Source organism: Salmo salar, chromosome ssa24 (assembly GCF_905237065.1).
Source record: "Salmo salar chromosome ssa24, Ssal_v3.1, whole genome shotgun sequence".
Lineage (NCBI taxonomy): Eukaryota > Metazoa > Chordata > Actinopteri > Salmoniformes > Salmonidae > Salmo > Salmo salar.
Window position 1 is genome coordinate 1,423,977 of NC_059465.1, and position 18,779 is coordinate 1,442,755.

The following is an 18,779-nucleotide window of genomic DNA, read 5'->3' on the forward strand; positions in this document are numbered from 1 at the left end:
GGCAGAATCAGGAGATAGGTTGGAGAAGGTTTGAGCAGAGGGAAGAGATGATAGGATGGAAGAGGAGAGAGTAGCGGGAGAGAGAGAGCGAAGGTTGGGACGGCGCAATACCATCCGAGTAGGGGGAGAGTGAGAAGTGTTGGATGAGAGCGAGAGGGAAAAGGATACAAGGTAGTGGTCGGAGACTTGGAGGGGAGTTGCAATGAGATTAGTGGAAGAACAGCATCTAGTAAAGATGAGGTCAAGCGTATTGCCTGCCTTGTGAGTAGGGGGGGAAGGTGAGAGGGTGAGGTCGAAAGAGGAGAGGAGTGGAAAGAAGGAGGCAGAGAGGAATGAGTCGAAGGTAGACGTGGGGAGGTTAAAGTCACCCAGAACTGTGAGAGGTGAGCCATCCTCAGGAAAGGAACTTATCAAGGCGTCAAGCTCATTGATGAACTCTCCAAGGGAACCTGGAGGGCGATAAATGATAAGGATGTTAAGCTTGAAAGGGCTGGTAACTGTGACAGCATGGAATTCAAATGAGGAGATAGACAGATGGGTCAGGGGAGAAAGAGAGAATGTCCACTTGGGAGAGATGAGGATTCCAGTGCCACCACCCCGCTGGCTCGATGCTCTAGGGGTATGCGAGAACACGTAGTCAGACGAGGAGAGAGCAGTAGGAGTAGCAGTGTTATCTGTGGTAATCCATGTTTCCGTCAGCGCCAGGAAGTCTAGGGACTGGAGGGTAGCATAGGCTGAGATGAACTCAGCCTTGTTGGCCGCAGACCGGCAGTTCCAGAGGCTGCCGGAGACCTGGAACTCCACGTGGGTCGTGCGCGCTGGGACCACCAGGTTAGAGTGGCAGCGGCCACGCGGTGTGGAGCGTTTGTATGGCCTGTGCAGAGGAGAGAGAACAGGGATAGACAGACACATAGTAGACAAGCTACAGAAGAGGCTACGCTAATGCAAATGAGATTGGAGTGACAAGTGGACTACACGTCTCGAATGTTCAGGAAGTTAAGCTTACGTTGCAAAAATGTTATTGACTAAAATGATACAGTACTGCTGGCTGGTGGAGTAGGCTAGCTAGCAGTGGCTGCGTTGTTGACTTTGAACGTGTAGCTGGCTAGGTAACCTCGGTAGTTTCAGTACTACACCTTGTCATGTTACAAAGCAACTTTGTAGCTAGCTAGCTAACATAACACTAATCAAGACGTTCCTTGTAGTGTATTTAGTTTCAACAATGCTGCTCATCGGTAATAGTTGGCTGGGTTAGGAAAAATGGCGTCGCGGGGGACGGAAATAGCTGGCTAGCTAACCTCGATGGCTATATTGTCTTGGAGTGAGACAGAGATGTACAGTTTGAAGTCGGAGGTTTACATACACCTTAGCCAAATACATTTAAACTCAGTTTTTCACAATTCCTGACATTTAATCATTGTAAAAATTCCCTGTCTTAGGTCAGTTAGGATCACCACTTTATTTTAAGAATGTGAAATGTCAGAATAATAGTAGAGAGAATTATTTATTTCAGCTTTTATTTCTTTAATCACATTCCCAGTGGGTCAGAAGTTTACATACACTCAATTAGTATTTGGTAACATTGCCTTTAAATTGTTTAACTTGGGTCAAACGTTTCGGGTAGTCTTCCACAAGCTTCCAAGAATAATTTGGGTGAAATTTGGCTCATTCCTCCTGACAGAGCTGGTGTAACTGATTCAGGTTTCTAGGCCTCCTTGCTAGCACACGCTTTTTCAGTTCTGCCCACAAATTTTCTCTAGGATTGAGGTCAGGGCTTTCTGATGGCACTCCAGTACCTTGACTTTGTTGTCTTTAAGCCATTTTGCCACAACTATGCTTTGGGGTCATTGTCCATTTGGAAGATCCATTTGTGACCAAGCTTTAACTTCCTGACTGATGTCTTAAGATGTTGCTTCAATATATCCACATATTTTCCTTTCCTCATGATCCAATCTATTTTGTGAAGTGCACCAGTCCCTCCTGCAGCAAAGCACCCCCACAACATGATGATGCTGCCACCCCCGTGCTTCACGGTTGGGATGGTGTTCTTCGGCTTGCAAGCCTCCCCCCTTTTCCTCCAAACATAACAATAGTCATTATGGCCAAACAGTACTATTTTTGTTTCATCAGACCAGAGGACATTTCCCCAAAAAGTACAGTCTTTGTCCCCATGTGCAGATGCAAACCGTAGTCTGGCTTTTTTATGGCAGTTTTGGAGGAGCAGCTTCTTCCTTGCTGAGCGGCCTTTCAGGTTATGCTGATATAGGACTCGTTTTACTGTGGATATAGATACTTTTGTACCTGTTTTCTCCAGCATCTTCACAAAGTCCTTTGCTGTTGTTCTGGGATTGATTTACACTTTTCGCACCAAAGTACGTCTTCTTCCTGAGCGGTATGACGGCTGCGTGGTCCCATGGTGTTTATACTTGTGTACTATTGTTTGTACAGATGAACGTGGGACCTTCAGGCATTTGGAAATTGCTCCCAAGGATGAACCAGACTTGTCGAGGGGGGGTTCACACCTATTAGACAATTCTTTAGTAAAGGTTGAATAGTCTATTGTTAAGCTAATAGCCTATCCTGCACCTTTTCCCCTTTCCACATGTTAAAGATTCCAATTGATAGTGTTTTTAGTCACAATCGGCCCCAACCCCAATTAATACATTTGGGCACAATCGATAGCGTGCTGGACAGGGCTAGAATGTTGAGGGTTCGAAACCTTCTTCCTGCTTGTTTCATTACATTATTATGCCGGTCTCAGAGCAAATATCCTGGATTGTCACTCCCATCTCGTTCCTCGCTCTTTTCCACGCATCATTCAGCACGCTTGTGGGCGTGCTGGCAGGATGGACTGTTTTTTATTCTGTATATATGAATTACAAATCAGCCTTTACTTAAATCCTGTTTCTAGTCTATTAGTTACAATGTGTAATCATTGATGTCCCAGGAGCAAGAGTGGTAAACACTGTTGAAGTGTATAATTGTAATACATACATTCAGACACAGCATCATTCAAATAATGGAGTTTGATACACCTGGAATTGGATATGACTGAAAAAAAACGTACTAAATAGGGATTTTCGTAAATTAACTTTATGACCAAAAAATATACACAGTCGTTTGTCTCTACAGTAACTAACATTTTCCTCTCAGTTGTACATTTTTTTACTTGACTCGTTATGACGTTATAACTACTTACATTTGCTTCCCCCATAATGTTTTGTCAGCCATCTTTGCTGAAGAAAGTCACCACGGACGGGTGGCTGGAGTCAATTTCGTCATTGGAACCACTCGATATGATTGGTCATATAAAAACATTGGGACCCAAATGCATAATGTGTGCTCTAACTCCCCCTTGTGGTGGTCTGGAGCAATGAAGCCCTGACCCTGGGCACCTCTAAGTCCCGCTGTGTAAGCTTGCAACTTTTAAAGGAGGAACCACTGGATTACTTTCGATTACTAGAAAGTGTTTTACTCAATTATTTAGATCAATGGTGAGCTCACCCGTGATGTGATGAATTATAAATAGTAATTGCTATTAGCTAATTCATATTGTGGTTTCTGACAGCCGAGAGTTATCTAAATACATCAATCTTTTCTCAGTTGCACTAGGACTAATGTAGCCTACATTTTCCGGTTGGTTGATTGTGTGTGCTGTCGCTACATCTGTGAATGAATGAACACTGCATACAAAAATAAACTGGTCAGGACATAACTTTGTAAGGACTATGTTTTGTGCAAAATGTTTCTGTGAAAAAACAGTGTGACTAGCTCAAATGCTGACTGTTGAAACCGAACGTCCTAAATAGCGTTCTAATCATACGGGTTTGAGTGTATGCTGCAAGGACCACTGTGGAATCATCACACCCGTTTGTTGATACATGTGAAAAGGTTCATTATAATCCACATAATAATTCACATTTCCTGTTTCTGCAGGGTTATTTTCCTGCTGTAGAAAACTGGCTCAAATTAAGTTTCTACATCTGTATATACAGTGCATTTGGAAAGTATTGAAAGTATTCACGTTTTGTTACGTTACAACCTTATTCGAAAATTTATTAAATAAATAAACATCTTCATCAATATACACACAAAACTCCATAATGACAAAGCCAAACAGTTTTGTAATTTTTTTGCAAATGTTTTAAAAATAAAAAACAGATACCTTATTTACATAACTATTCAGACCCTTTCCTATGAGACTCCAAATTGAGCTCAGGTGCGTCCTGTTTCCATGTATTGTCCTTGAGATGTTTCTACCACTTGATTGGAGTCCACCTGTGGTAAATTCAATTGATTGGACATGATTTGGAAAGGCACATACCTGTCTATATAAGGTCCCACAGTTGACAATGATTGTCAGCTCACAAACCAAGCTGTGCGGTCGAAGGAATTACCCCTAGCGCTCCGAGACAAGATTCTGTCGAGGCACAGATCTGGGGAAGAGTACCAAAACATTTCTGCGGCATTGAAGGTCCCTAAGAACACAGTGGTCTCCATCATTCTTAAATGGAAGAAGTTCGGAACCACCAAGACTTCCTAGAGCTGGCTGCCCGGCCAAACTGAGCAATCAGGGGAGAAGAGCCTTGGTCAGGGAGGTGACCAAGAACCCGATGGTCAATCAGACACAGCTCCAGAGTTCCTCTGTGGAGATGATTGTCCTTCTGCAAGGTTCTCCCATCTCTGCAGCACTCCACCAATCAGGCCATTATGGTAGAGTGGCCAGACGGAAGCCACTCCTCAGTAAAAGGCACATGACAGCCCGTTTGGACTTTGACAAAAGGTACCTAAAGGACTCTCAGGCCATGAGAAACAATATTCTCTGGTTAGCTGAAACCAAGATTGAACTCTTTGGCCTGAATGCCATGCGTCATGTCTGGAGGAAACCAGGCACTGATTATCACCTGGCCAATACCATCCCTACGGTGAAGCACGGTGGTGGCAGCATCATGCTGTGGGATTTTTTTCAGTGGCAGGGACTGGGAGACTTGTCAGGTTTGAGGGAAAGATGAATGGAGCAAAGTACAGAGAGATCCTTGGTGAAAACCTGCTCCAGAGCGCTCAGACATTTACATTTACATTTAAGTCATTTAGCAGATGCTCTTATCCAGAGCGACTTACAAATTGGTGCATTCACCTTATGATATCCAGTGGAACAACCACTTTACAATAGTGCATCTAAATCTTTTAGGGGGGGGGGAGAGGTGGGGTTTCAGGTGTCTCCGGAAGGTGGTGATTGACTCCGCTGTCCTGGCGTCGTGAGGGAGCTTCTTCCACCATAGGGGTGCCAGAGCAGCGAACAGTTTTGACTGGGCTGAGCGGGAACTGTGCTTCCTCAGAGGTAGGGGGGCCAGCAGGCCAGAGGTGGATGAGCGCAGTGCCCTCGTTTGGGTGTAGGGACTGATCAGAGCCTGAAGGTATGGAGGTGCCGTTCCCCTCACGGCTCCGTAGGCAAGCACCATGGTCTTGTAGCGGATGCGAGCTTCAACTGGAAGCCAGTGGAGAGAGCGGAGGAGCGGGGTGACGTGAGAGAACTTGGGAAGGTTGAACACCAGATGGGCTGCGGCGTTCTGGATGAGTTGTAGGGGTTTAATGGCACAGGCAGGGAGCCCAGCCAACAGCGAGTTGCAGTAATCCAGACGGGAGATGACAAGTGCCTGGATTAGGACCTGCGCCGCTTCCTGTGTGGGGCAGGGTCGTACTCTGCGAATGTTGTAGAGCATGAACCTACAGGATCGGGTCACCACCTTGATGTTAGTGGAGAACGACAGGGTGTTGTCCAGGGTCACGCCAAGGTTCTTAGCACTCTGGGAGGAGGACACAATGGAGTTGTCAACCGTGATGGCGAGATCATGGAACGGGCAGTCCTTCCCCGGGAGGAAAAGCAGCTCCGTCTTGCTGAGGTTCAGCTTGAGGTGGTGATCCGTCATCCACACTGATATGTCAGCCAGACATGCAGAGATGCGATTCACCACCTGGTTATCAGAAGGGGGAAAGGAGAAGATTAATTGAGTGTCGTCTGCATAGCAATGATAGGAGAGACCATGTGAGGATATGACAGAGCCAAGTGACTTGGTGTATAGCGAGAATAGGAGAGGGCCTAGAACAGAGCCCTGGGGGACACCAGTGGTGAGAGCACGTGGTGCGGAGACAGATTCTCGCCACGCCACCTGGTAGGAGCGACCTGTCAGGTAGGACGCAATCCAAGCGTGGGCCACACCGGAGATGCCCAACTCGGAGAGGGTGGAGAGGAGGATCTGGTGGTTCACAGTATCAAAGGCAGCAGATAGGTCTAGAAGGATGAGAGCAGAGGAGAGAGAGTTAGCTTTAGCAGTGCGGAGAGCCTCCGTGACACAGAGAAGAGCAGTCTCAGTTGAATGACCAGTCTTGTAACCTGACTGATTTGGATCAAGAAGGTCATTCTGAGAGAGATAGCAAGAGAGCTGGCCAAGGACCTCAGACTGGGGCGAAGGTTCACCTTCCAACAGGACAACGACCCTAAGCACACAGCCAAGACAACACAGGATTGGCTTCGGGCCAGGTCTCTGAATGTTCTTGAGTGGCCCAGCCAGAGCCCGGACTTGAACCCAATCGAACATCTCTGGAGAGACCTGAAAATAGCTGTGCAGTGACACTCCCCATCCAACCTGACAGAGCTTGAGAGGATCTGCAGAGAAGAATGGGAGAAACTCCTCAAATACAGGTGTGCCAAGCATGTAGCGTCATACCCAAGAAGACTTGAGGCTGTAATCGCTGCCAAAGGTGCTTTAACAAAGCACAGAGTAAAGGGTCTGAATAGGTGATTTCTAACCCTGTTTTGCTTTGTCATTATGATGTATTGTGTGTACATTTGGGGGGGGGTACAATTTCATCCATTCTGTAATGTAAAAAAAATTGGAAAAAGTGAAGGGGTCTGAATACTTGCTGAATGCACTGTAGTATGAAAAGAAAGGAAACATTACGTCTAGTTGTGCTGTATTGTACTACTGTGTGTACAAAACCCTCAGAACAGCCTAAATTCCTCTTGGCATGGACTCTATGAGGTGTCGAAAGCATTCCACAGGGATGCTGGCCCATATAGTGCTTCCCACGGTTGTGTCAAGTTGACTGGATGTCCTTTGGTTGGTGGACCATTCTTGAGCGTGAAAAGCCCAGCAGCGTTGCAGTTCTTGACACATTCAAAAACGGGGTAAGTGCTTTAGCAGTGCGCCTGGCACCTTACCCCGTTCAAAGGCACATCAATATTTTGTCTTGCCCATCCACCCTCTGAATGGCACACATCCACAATCCATGTCTCAATTGTCTCAAGTCTTAAAAATCTTTTTTTTTAACCTGTCTCCTCCCCTTACACTGATTTTAAGTGGATTTAACAGGTGACATCAGTAAGGGATCATAGCTTTTGCCTGGATTCACCTGGTCAGTCTATGTCATGGAAAGAGCAGGTGTTCTAAATGGTTTGTATACACAGTGTATATACTCTCTACCTATATGGCAGAAGATAGCTAGCTGTGTGTTATGTATCTACTGTACCTCAATGACCTAGTATTTGAGTCGATGGGATGTAGGCTACAGGCTTAGATCAGTGGTCTCAAACAGCGGTACTAGGACCCCTGGGGGTACTTGGCCTATCCACAGGGGGTACTTGAGAAGACTCATGAGACCATAGGCTTACTGGTAAAATGCACATGAGGGGGTACTTCACGGGTACTGTTCTTGATGTTTCACTACATGGACTTTAGTCAACATATTTCCCATTCAAAGATGCATTTCCTTTTGGTGTAACAAATGGACATGAACATGATTTTGACTTGCCAAATCGTATTTATGTTTTTGTTCAAATCAAATGTTGCAAGATATGATGAAATAGGCAATAGAGTAGGAGGATTTCGAGGAAAAGAGAGTGAGATTGACAGATTAATGTGTGTGTGTGTGTGGGGGGGGGGTGTAGAGATAGAGAAGGCACCCCAGGCACTTGGAAGCTGCGGGCCATGCGTCTGTGCTTCTACATGCCTTTAGCACGGGACTCTCATCTGACACACACACACACACACACACACCCACCCACTCACCCACCCACCCTAATGCTAGCATACTGGACTTCTATTGGATATAGTAGAAGATTCAGCCTGTCCCTTATTCCCTTATTCATGAGTAAGGTGGAAAATATGGTTGCCTTCCATTCCAATACCATGATGAGTCACAGTCATAAACTCTTCTCATAGACACCATTAGGTTAGAACAAACTCAGTCATACATTACAAATGCCATATCTTAATTTGAACCAGTTTCTCACCGCAGGAAAATAATTCTGCAGCAACTGGAACTGTGAATTATTATGTGGATTATAATTCATATACATTTTTTTGTAGGTGCAAATCAAGTCTGGACATGGACGATATATTAGAGATAATATTCGACAATTACTTGAAACAATTGAACATTATGAAACATCGAAGATACCAGGCCTGCTCTTCATAGCAGATTTTGAAAAGGCATTTGATAAAGTACGACTAGAACTTATATATAAATGCCTAGATTACTTTAATTTTAATGAATCTCTTATACAATGGGTTAAAGTTATGTACATCGACCCCAGATGTAAAATAGTGGTAATGGTAAATAATGGTTATTTCTCAGAAAGTATTGAGCTTTTAAGAGGAGTAAAACAAGGCTGTCTGTTGTCTCCATATATATTTATGGCCATTGAAATACTAGCTATTAAAATTAGATCCAACAAGAACATCAAGGGGTTAGAAATCCAGGGGATAAAAACAAAAGTGTCAATGTATGCCGATGACTCTAGTTTTGTCTTAAATCCACAATATGGATCCCTGCAGTCTTGATCACTTTTCTAGCCTCTCTGGATTAAAACCAAATTATGACAAGTGTATCATATTACGTATTGGATCATTAAAAAATAGTGTTTACACTACCTTGTAGTTTACCAATAAAATGGGCGGATGGTGAATTAGACGCACTTGGTAATGATGTCTCAAAAAATATAAATGAACTTACCACAATTAATCGCAATAGTAAGTTAGCAAAAATAGATAAGATTCTGCAACCATGGAGAGGCAAATACTTGTTTATTTATGGGAAAATCACATTGATTAACTCTTTGGTCCTATCACAGTTTACTTGCTTACTAATGGCACTGCCTACTCAAGATAACTCATTTTTTAAATAATATGAGCCAAAAAATATTTCATTTTGTTTGGAATGCTAAGCCAGACAAAATTAAACGTGAATATGAGTTTGGGGGGCTAACGTTTTAAAATATTAAAGCTTTAAACCTCTCACTAAAAGCTTGACTCATACATAAGTTATACTTAAACCTAAAATGGTTCTCCAGTAGATTATTAAGAAAGGCTCATCCTTTGTTCAAAAATGGCCTTTTTGCCTTTATACAGATTACAACTTATCATTTCCGACTAATTGAAAATGACATTTTGTTTAAAGTATCGCCCTTTCTTAAACAAGCCATACAAAGCTGGTTACAATTTCAGTTTTATCCTACAGAAAAGATAGAACAAATGTTATAGTTAAACTCAAATATACTGATTAATAAAAAAACATTCTTTATGCACAAAAAAAAGTATTATATTTGTTAGTGATATTATGAATAGAAACGGAGGAGTTTTATGTCACATATGCAGTTATCGAAAATATATAAGAATATCTGTTCAATCCAAAGTTACAACCATCTGATTGCAGCACTACCACAAAAATGGAGGTGGCAAGTGGAAAAGGGAGAAGGTAGGGAACTTGTTTGCCTGTCATATATTAAAGATACAAATTCGCTGAAAGGAACTGGCATAAATATAAAAATATACCAGTTTCGTTTGAGGACAAAATATTGACCGCTGTGCCATACAGGTTGCAAAATTAATGGGAAGAGATTTTCGATGTACCAATTCCATGGCATTTGGTTTATGAACTGGTACAAAAAACTACACTTGATTCAACACTTAGAGTTTTTCAATGTAAATGATTATATAAAATTGTTGCTGCTATATATATATATATATATATATATATATATATATATATATATATATATATATATATATATATATATATATATATATATAAAGAACTAGTTTTCCTGCTCTATCCACGCTGATTGGTGAAGTAATGTAATGAGCTAAATGTAATTAAAAAAAAAAATGATTTCACAGGTTAAAAAGGAACAGAAAGGAACAATATATACCAGTACTTTTTTGGGGGGTTGAACGAGTTCAGAATTGTATTTCTCTGGTCGGAACAGTGGAATGGAATGAAAAGAATAGTGTTTCTGTTCAGAACGACACAATTGGAAAATAATTTCAGTTACAACCCTTGGTTTAAACTGTCCAGTCTAGCAGACGAACAGTTAATGTCAGCTGCCACATGTCAGGGGTAGTGGGGTGGGGCTGTTGGCACAGCCCGCAGCCAATCCGAGAGCTTGTTTATTGATGTGGAGACTGGGCAGGGTTGCAGGAGGTCAGCTATTGGGCCAATATATTCTCAATGGAAATATGAGACACTGTTTAGGAGATGATAGAGATTGGCAATGAGAGAGTGTGCGTGAGGGTGGTGTGTGTGCTGTTTCCGAATCACCTCCAATACAGTTGCAGTAGGATGACCTGTATTTAGGCCTATTTGTGTCATTATCTGGGTGTAAAATGACTGACTGACTGGGAGAAAATGGCCAAATTGTATCATCTCCCCATATGCTTCTTATGGCTATTGTGTCTTGGCATAATGAAAATGACAAGTGGTCATATTTTGGTTTGGTATTCCTTGAAACCCATGTCAATCTGGTGGAATATGAGATGTGGTGATGTGTTTGATACAAGTGTGTGTTTAATGTATTCCTTTATAGTCTTCTCCTCTTTCTTCTCCTTTCCTCAGTGACATGATGAGTCGCAGATAGTCAGTCTTCCCTCCCACACTCAAGCATGCAAAAACCTCAAACAGAGAGCACCAAAATAATGTTTACACACACTCAATATCATAGACTTACTCACAGTATCAGACATGCATGCCCACACACAGAAACACACACAAATGTATGCACACAAGGGCAAAGTCACACTTTCTGTCTCGCTCTCATTCACTCTCACATGCATATGGACGCATGAACACACACACGTACAGAGTGGAGTTCATCGATCGCTGTGGGGTTTTTGGGCAGCAGCGAGGTCGTTTCTGTGGAATTTCTCACCCAGTGAACACATTGCTCATGCTCTCTTCTCCCCCTCCGTCCCCTCAGGACCCGTCCTCCACCTCCTTCTCTCCTCCTCTCCCTCTCCTCTCATCTCTTATTTACTCTGCTGCATCACAGAAAGGGAAGGCTGGGTGGATATAGGCTAGGCTAGCTGCTTCACAGCTGAACAGAAAACAGCTACAGCTACTATGGTGACAGCGAGGTAGAGATGTACTGGACAAGCCTAGCTTACAGTTGACCGTGGTTTAACCTAAACACACATGGTTCATATAAAATTCAGCTCGCCATGGTATTTGTTTTTTTGGTGTGGAAATCTTGACCCTGCCCAGCACACCTAACCCACACTCTCAATGTACTGTCAGTCCAAAGACTAACCCATCCTGAATGTGACATTAGTCTGACACTTTACTGTATGTCTACTAGGGATGCAACGATAGTGGGCCCACGGTTCGGTATGTATCACGGTTTGTGGGCCACGGTACGGTTTCGGTATCTTTATATTTAAGAAAAGTGTGAGCTTGTATGACTCTCATACAGGGTACAAGTTTGCAACACGTAGCTCTTCATCTCCTTATCCAGTACATAGTGAACCTTCACAGTGATGTAGCTTTGAATTGCTCTGGAGGTCCAGCTATCAGTGGAGAGAGTTAGATAGGGTGTCTGTCAATTCGTTTTCAATTTCTCTCCGTGATGTTTCATAGAGTTTGGGAATTACTTTGCTGCTGACATGTGTGCTGGAGGGGACATTGTAACGCGGTTCAATTTATTTCATCAGGTGACGAAATCCCTAGTCAGTAACCGCCGAATAGGGCTGCAAATCTTTGGCTATGAATACTCCCACTGCTTTCGTTATTTCTTTATGTTTTTCTGAATTTGTCACAAATTGTTGTTGGAAGGCAGCAGCGAGTGATTGTTGTGTTTTCGCTAACGGGTGGACTCTCCTTGCTTCAGCTCCACCTGCAAGGGATACGGCTGGGTGATGGCGACGTAAATGACACATCATTTTAGAAGTGTTTCCACTCGAGTAGCCGACAGTGTCAAAGCAATGCTCGCAGACTGTACTTTGTTTGTTTACGGTCTTCTAACCCTCGTCATCGTATTGAACGCTGAATCCAAAATGTTCCCACATAGCGGGTTTGAAAGACGGCGGTACCTCTTCAAATTAGCTTCTCTCTGTCTCACTAGCTCGCCATTGTCACGTTGGAGCTGAGAATATTTGTTTTTAGTTTCCCCTCTTTTCATGGGGCCCCTTTAGGGAGGTTTCCTACTGAAATGTCATTGCAAATCTTCCATTGGTTGTTTAAGGGGGAGGGGGTTGCGCTCACTGCGGTTCCCACATTTTGAGTAAAGTTTGTCAGCCCTCAGGAGACCCCTAACGGCCTGGGGCCTCAAGCAGTTGCCTGCCAAACCTGTTCACAAGTTGCGTGTATGGTTCTGTGGACCTGAATGTACAACGTGCGTGTAGTCTGCAGCGCAATAAACAAGTTTTGGAAATTCTAGGAAAATGACAGGCATATCGTAATTCCGCGGTTCATGTGTGCGTATTGAACCATAGGGAGCGTACCGAACGGTTCGACAACATACTGTGTACCGTTGCATCCCTAATGTCTACACACAAACACCTGCTGTAGTAACACACACAACACACACAAATAATTATATAATGTATTGGTAATCCTGTGGTCCTCAGTATATCGGGATTTAGGTAGCTGGTTTCCTAACAAGTGTCTCTGTCTGTGGTAGGATCTTAATTTGATCACTCGTTTGTTGCTGCGAATTTTCCTGCATAGCAGGAAATGCAAAATGTCAGGCTTGATTTGCCCTAACAAAAAATGCATCAACCCCTACAAAAAAACTCCTTAAAACTCCTTAATTATAATACACATAATAAATCACATTTCCTGTTGCTGCAGGATTATTTTCCTGCTGTAGAAAACTGGCTTAAATTAAGATCCTACATCTGTATGGGCCATTTTGGAGTAAAACATGGACTATTACGAGACCAGATCTGTCTATTGATTGAACAAGCAGATTGAGTCAATGTCTGTCTGCTACAGGTTTAGCTTTCATCGATTGACAGAAGGTGGTAAAAGACAAAATAAGATCTTCCCTGTCTGAGTGGAAGTGGGCAGTGGGTAGTAGGTACACAGTGAAATTGTATTTTAGCAGTGCTTATGTGAAGAGGCTTTGCTATTGGCAAAGACCAGCTAGAAAGAAAAAGACAATCAAAATAACTTTATTTATGAGTGCTGGCTGTCTTTGGTTGGTTTGTTGCTGGTCGATGGAGAAGCTTTTGGGTACATCTCAACTCTCTTCCTCTCAGAAACTCTTGGATGCATCTCAATAATCTAATACTCTCCTCTTCTGTTTTCCTTAATCTGCACTGATTTGATATGGTGGTTGCCTACACCACCAGCCTACACGAGTTTTCACCTGTCCAGTTCTTTCACACCAATTAGGATGAAGGCAAGGAGACAAGGAGAGAGAGACAGAAACTAAAACAGGAAACGCCCGTGCTCAGGTCTGTTCAACGCTGGTCCGACCAATCTGATTCCACACTTCAAGATTGCTTCGATCACATGGACTGGGATATGTTCCGGATAGCCTCAGACAACAACATTGATGTATACGCTGATTCGGTGAGCGAGTTTATTAGCAAGTGTATCGGTGATGTTGTACCCACGGTGACTATTAAAACCTTCCCCAACCAGAAACCGTGGATTAATGGCAGCATTCGCGCAAAAATGAAAGCGCGAACCACTGCTTTTAATCATGGCAAGGCGACCGGAAACATGACCGAATACAAAGTGTAGCTATTCCCTCCTCAAGGCAATCAAACAAGCTAAGCGTCAGTATAGAGACAAAGTTGAGTCGCAATTCAACGGCTCAGACACGAGACATATGTGGCAGGGTCTAGAGTCAATCACAGATTACAAAAAGAAAACCAGCCCTGTCGTGGACACCGACGTCTTTCTCCCAGACAAACTAAACAACTTCTTTGCTCGCTTTGAGGACAATACAGTGCCACTGACACGGCCCGCTACCAAAACCTGCGGGCTCTCCTTCACCGCAGCCAACGTGAGTAAAACATTTAAATGTGTTAACCCTCGCAAGGCTGCCGGCCCAGATGGCATCCCTAGCCATGTCCTCAGAGCATGCACAGACCAGCTGGCTGGTGTGTTTACGGACATATTCAATCAATCCCTATCCCAGTCTGCTGTTCCCACATGCTTCAAGAGGGCCACCATTGTTCCTGTTCCCAAGAAAGGTAACTGAGCTAAATGACTATCGCCCCGTAGCACTCACTTCCGTCATCATGAAGTGCTTTGAGAGACTAGTCAAGAATCATATCACCTCCGCCCTACCTGACACCCAAGACCCACTCCAATTTGCTTATCGCCCCAATAGGTTCACAGATGACGCAATCGCAATCACACTGCACACTTCCCTAACCCATCTGGACAAGAGGAATACCCATGTAAGAATGCTGTTCATCGATTACAGCTCAGCATTTAACACCATAGTACCCTCCAATCTCGTCATTAAGCTTGAGACCCTGGGTCTCGACCCCGCCCTGTGCAACTGGGTTCTGGACTTCCTGATGGACTTCCTCCAGGTGGTGAGGGTAGGAAACAACATCTCCACCCCGCTGATCCTCAACACTGGGGCCCCACAAGGGTGCGTTCTCAGCCCTCTCCTGTACTCCCTGTTCACCCATGACTGCGTGGTCATGCACGCCTCCAACTCAATCATCTAGTTTGCAGACGAGACTACAGTGGTAGGCTTGATTACCAACAACGACGAGACGGCCTACAGCGAGGAGGTGAGGTCCCTCGAAGTGTGGTGTCAGAAAAATAACCTCACACTCAATGTCAACAAAACAAAAGAGATGATCGTGGACTTCAGGAAACAGCAGAGGGAGCACCCACCCCCCTATTCACATCGACGGGACAGTAGTGGAGAAGGTGGAAAGTTTAAGTTCCTCGGCGTACACATCACGGACAAACTGAAATGGTCCACCCACACAGACAGCGTGGTGAAGAAGGCGCAACATTGTATAAAAGTGATAATGCTCTTGAAGCCGGTGTTTAGAGGATATAGTATATTGGCATATTTTTCCATGCCTAACAACACCCATGGCAATATGTCCTCCAAACATCGATTTCTCGGGCATTATCACTGAATTGGAACTATATCACTTTTTTTTCTCTCCACAGAACATGTTGGTATCCATTTTTTGTTTGTCCAGAGGAAACCAATCTGTCAAAATATGCTAGCTCACGTCTAAATTCTCTTGCTTACCTATTAGCTAAATGTTTATTTTTAACTTTGCTATAATTATATTTGAGGCTCAGGATGTTGTCATGGAAAATATTTATGTTATTTCCAACAACCAATGAGCAACTTCGCCATAAACCCATCTGCATATTGAACGTTGAGATTTCAGAAAAGCCAGTTTATTTTGCAATGACATGGAGTGGAAAGTTAGCTAAAAAGACTGGTACCCAGACTAGAGACATTCAATCCCCTCCTGGATCAAGATCCCCGTTGCCCCAAAAATTTGTGGGGTGCACTTCCGGTAAGACTGTATACCTCGGTATGGTACAGAAACACTATGACGATTTGAACATCTGTTTACCGCCAAACCCTAGTACAGGCTTATGTAACTTTTATGATAATCTCCAACTTGCATTTCATGGCAGTTAGTCAGTCACTAGGCAGTCTATATTTTGTCAACTCCACTCTGTTAGAAATATTTTTATGTCTGTGTCCCTCCCTAGTCCAAGCAACCAGTGGCGCTGTACTAAAGAGATGCTGGCAAACAAGTTGTATCCATTTGTTCTGTTACACTTATGTGCATTTGTGTATTACGCCAAAATAAAGTGTAGTCAATGTATATAACTTTATATTGCATCTGTTACAGTATTCAGGTCTATGTGGGTAAGTGTTTGTTATTTCCTCCTCAGATCACCAGAAGCTAGAGAGAGAGGCCCGTATTTGTCGCCTGCTCAAGCACTCCAACATCGGTGAGTCTTTCTGTAAATAACCAATGAACCAAAGCAATGTCACCTACCTACAGTATGCTGCAATATGCTGCTTCAATCTGCCATTATCAATCTCCAATATATCTATATCTATCTATATACATACATGTATACATATATTCTGTAATATAAAGTTTGCTGATTCAATGAATCTATCATCTATAATGAATCTATATGAATCTCTAAGCCGGCACAAAGTTTTGATATCTACGTCTTGTTTGACTATTCCACATTCAGTACCATGGCGACGGAAGGCTCAGGTTCCTGGGTCTGGCCTCGGTGCGTTTTGATTTATCCTTCCGGCATTATTACTGGCCAAGTATGAATAAAAGGCTTTTTAACGTTTCTACGCGTGGCGTGCGTGAGAGTGCCTTGAGTTTACATTTTGGGGAGTTTTTGCCCCCTAATGCTTTTGCAGTGTTCGCACTACCTGATTGTTCGCACTTCTTCTTGTTGCTTGTTCCAAGTCACTCTTTATCCCCCGTTTTCACAAGAACGTACAACTCTCGGACAGCTACTTTTGTATCAAAGAAGCGCTCTTCCACTGTTTCATTGAGCCTTATACTGTACACTTTAATCCAAATGCCATGATGTGTTTGAAATCAGAAGGCTATTTGGAAAAAGGTTTTACTTGCAATGATCTTGATATGTGGTTGTTTTAGCTATTTTGGTTGAATGCACCGATTGCTGATTGATGCTCTGGATAAGAGTGTCTGCTAAATAACTAAATGTGAATGTATACAGATTTCATTTGACCCCTCCATGGCTTAGTTCTCCCTCTCTTTCTCTCTCTCTCTTTCAGTTCGTCTTCATGACAGTATATCAGAGGAAGGCTTCCACTATCTCCTGTTTGACTTGTAAGTTCTCTCTCTCCTCTCCTTTTTTACAAATGTTTTACCTCTTTACACCTCTGTCATTTGTCTATCCACTCACTAAAACCCCCCTACTCTTTTACACTACTCTCCTCTCTTATACCCTCCCTCCCTCGCTCTCTCCCATGAGATTCCGCCGGTTAACCGTACTAGTTCTAGTTTCCATGGTAACGGCTTGCACTGGGGATGAGCGGATGAGAGAGAGTACGGTTGCCAAGGGTAACGGGAGTCCTGGTGTAGCAAGCCGGCGCGAGAGGGGCTTCAGACCTGACTGAGCGGAATGCTGATGAGCTGCTCTCTGATTGGTTAATGAGCTTGTCTCTGATTTGTTGGCAGGGTGACTGGAGGGGAGCTGTTCGAGGACATCGTAGCCAGAGAGTACTACAGTGAGGCTGATGCCAGGTAAGACTGGCACATACAGTACATGTCTCTCTCCCTCTCTCTTTTTCTTTCGTTCTTCTGCTCTCGCTCTCTCTTTTTCTCAGTTTCTCTCTCTTTTTCTTTCCCTCTTTCCCTCTCTCTTTCTTTCTCTATCGCTTTCTCACTCCATCTCACTTTCTTGTTCTCCTTTCACTATCCCACTCTCCTTTTGCTTCTTCCCTCCTCTTCTACCTTGTTTCTTATCCACACCCTGAATCTCAATACCCCAGTGTTTCGAAAACCAGAGGCGCAACATTGCGAGACTTCCAGGGCCACTTGCGAAGTAGACTCTGCAGACTAGACCAGGGTTTGGGGTTGGCAAGTCAATGGGAGAAGTAAAAAATCTGTACATAGTTGTTAATTTTCTCTTTTTACATTTTTTTTTTTTTTTACAAGTTTTCATTTTCATCAACTTTATATCAAAGGAGTGTTTTTGATTTAACGGCTTGCACATGCGCATTTTGGGGCGACACGACCGTTAGACCCGGTGACATGTTTCTGCACATGAGTTTAGCTAGAGCTAACGCTGCCATGACATCGCCTACAAGTGTGATCAGGGATTTGAGAGGCAGTTTTTCTGCCTATCTTCAAACTGTACTGTCTTTGTCAGTACCTTGAAGCAGCTTCCTATTCTCAGGTCTGACTTGGTTTGATAAGGTGCAAGAGAAGCACTATTATCAAAGGCTCTGGGAAAGAGAAGTGGAATATCATCGCTGTCAGATATCTAGCTCTTTGAGATAAGCAATAATAAGGACATCGGACCAAGGGAAGGAAGCCAGTGGAGAGTATTGAGATTGACCCCATCTGTGTCTCTGTAGCCATACTGTCTAGTCCAGTCAGATATGAGCTATAAGCACTGATCTGGAGACTGATATTAGAACAGTGAAGCTATACACACCCTGTCCTTCTGCAGTCTCTCTCTCTGTGCTTCCTGTATCCTCCTCTCTATCTTTCTCTCTCTCTCTCTTTCTCTCTTTATTTCTCCCTCTTTCGTTGTCTTTCTCATTCTCTTTCACTTTCTCTCACTCATTTTCTCTCCCCTTATCCCACATTCTCTCATTTTCTGTCATCTCTCTCTTCCTTTCACTGACGCAGTGTGGCTACCTCTACAGCTACCCTAGCAGTAATGTAACACTCATATACACACACACCACAGGGCAGGGTGGGGCAAGGTCACTGCCTTATCTCTCCAGTGAGTGTATTCAGCCAGTCTTTCACTCCTGATATTACAAC

The 18,779-nt window shown here is 43.5% G+C and overlaps 1 protein-coding gene across 50 annotated transcripts in view; it reads left to right on the forward strand.

The window, feature by feature from the left end:
- LOC106584897 (calcium/calmodulin-dependent protein kinase type II subunit beta) overlaps window positions 1-18,779 on the forward strand; it is a 94,503-nt gene that overhangs the window by 20,537 nt on the left and 55,187 nt on the right. For 34 of the 50 annotated variants that reach the window (XR_006761843.1, XR_006761842.1, XR_006761850.1 and 31 more), the window contains exons 3-6: window positions 16,177-16,236; window positions 16,492-16,533; window positions 17,057-17,111; window positions 17,463-17,528. Coding sequence is in view for 20 of the 50 variants with exons in the window: in XM_045707146.1 (XP_045563102.1) it covers window positions 16,177-16,236; window positions 16,492-16,533; window positions 17,057-17,111; window positions 17,463-17,528 (223 nt within the window). In the remaining 30 variants the exon portion in view is untranslated. The remainder of the gene's footprint in view (window positions 1-16,176; window positions 16,237-16,491; window positions 16,534-17,056; window positions 17,112-17,462; window positions 17,529-18,779) is intronic. The other 16 variants (XR_006761849.1, XR_006761861.1, XR_006761860.1 and 13 more) reach the window with 1 other exon arrangement.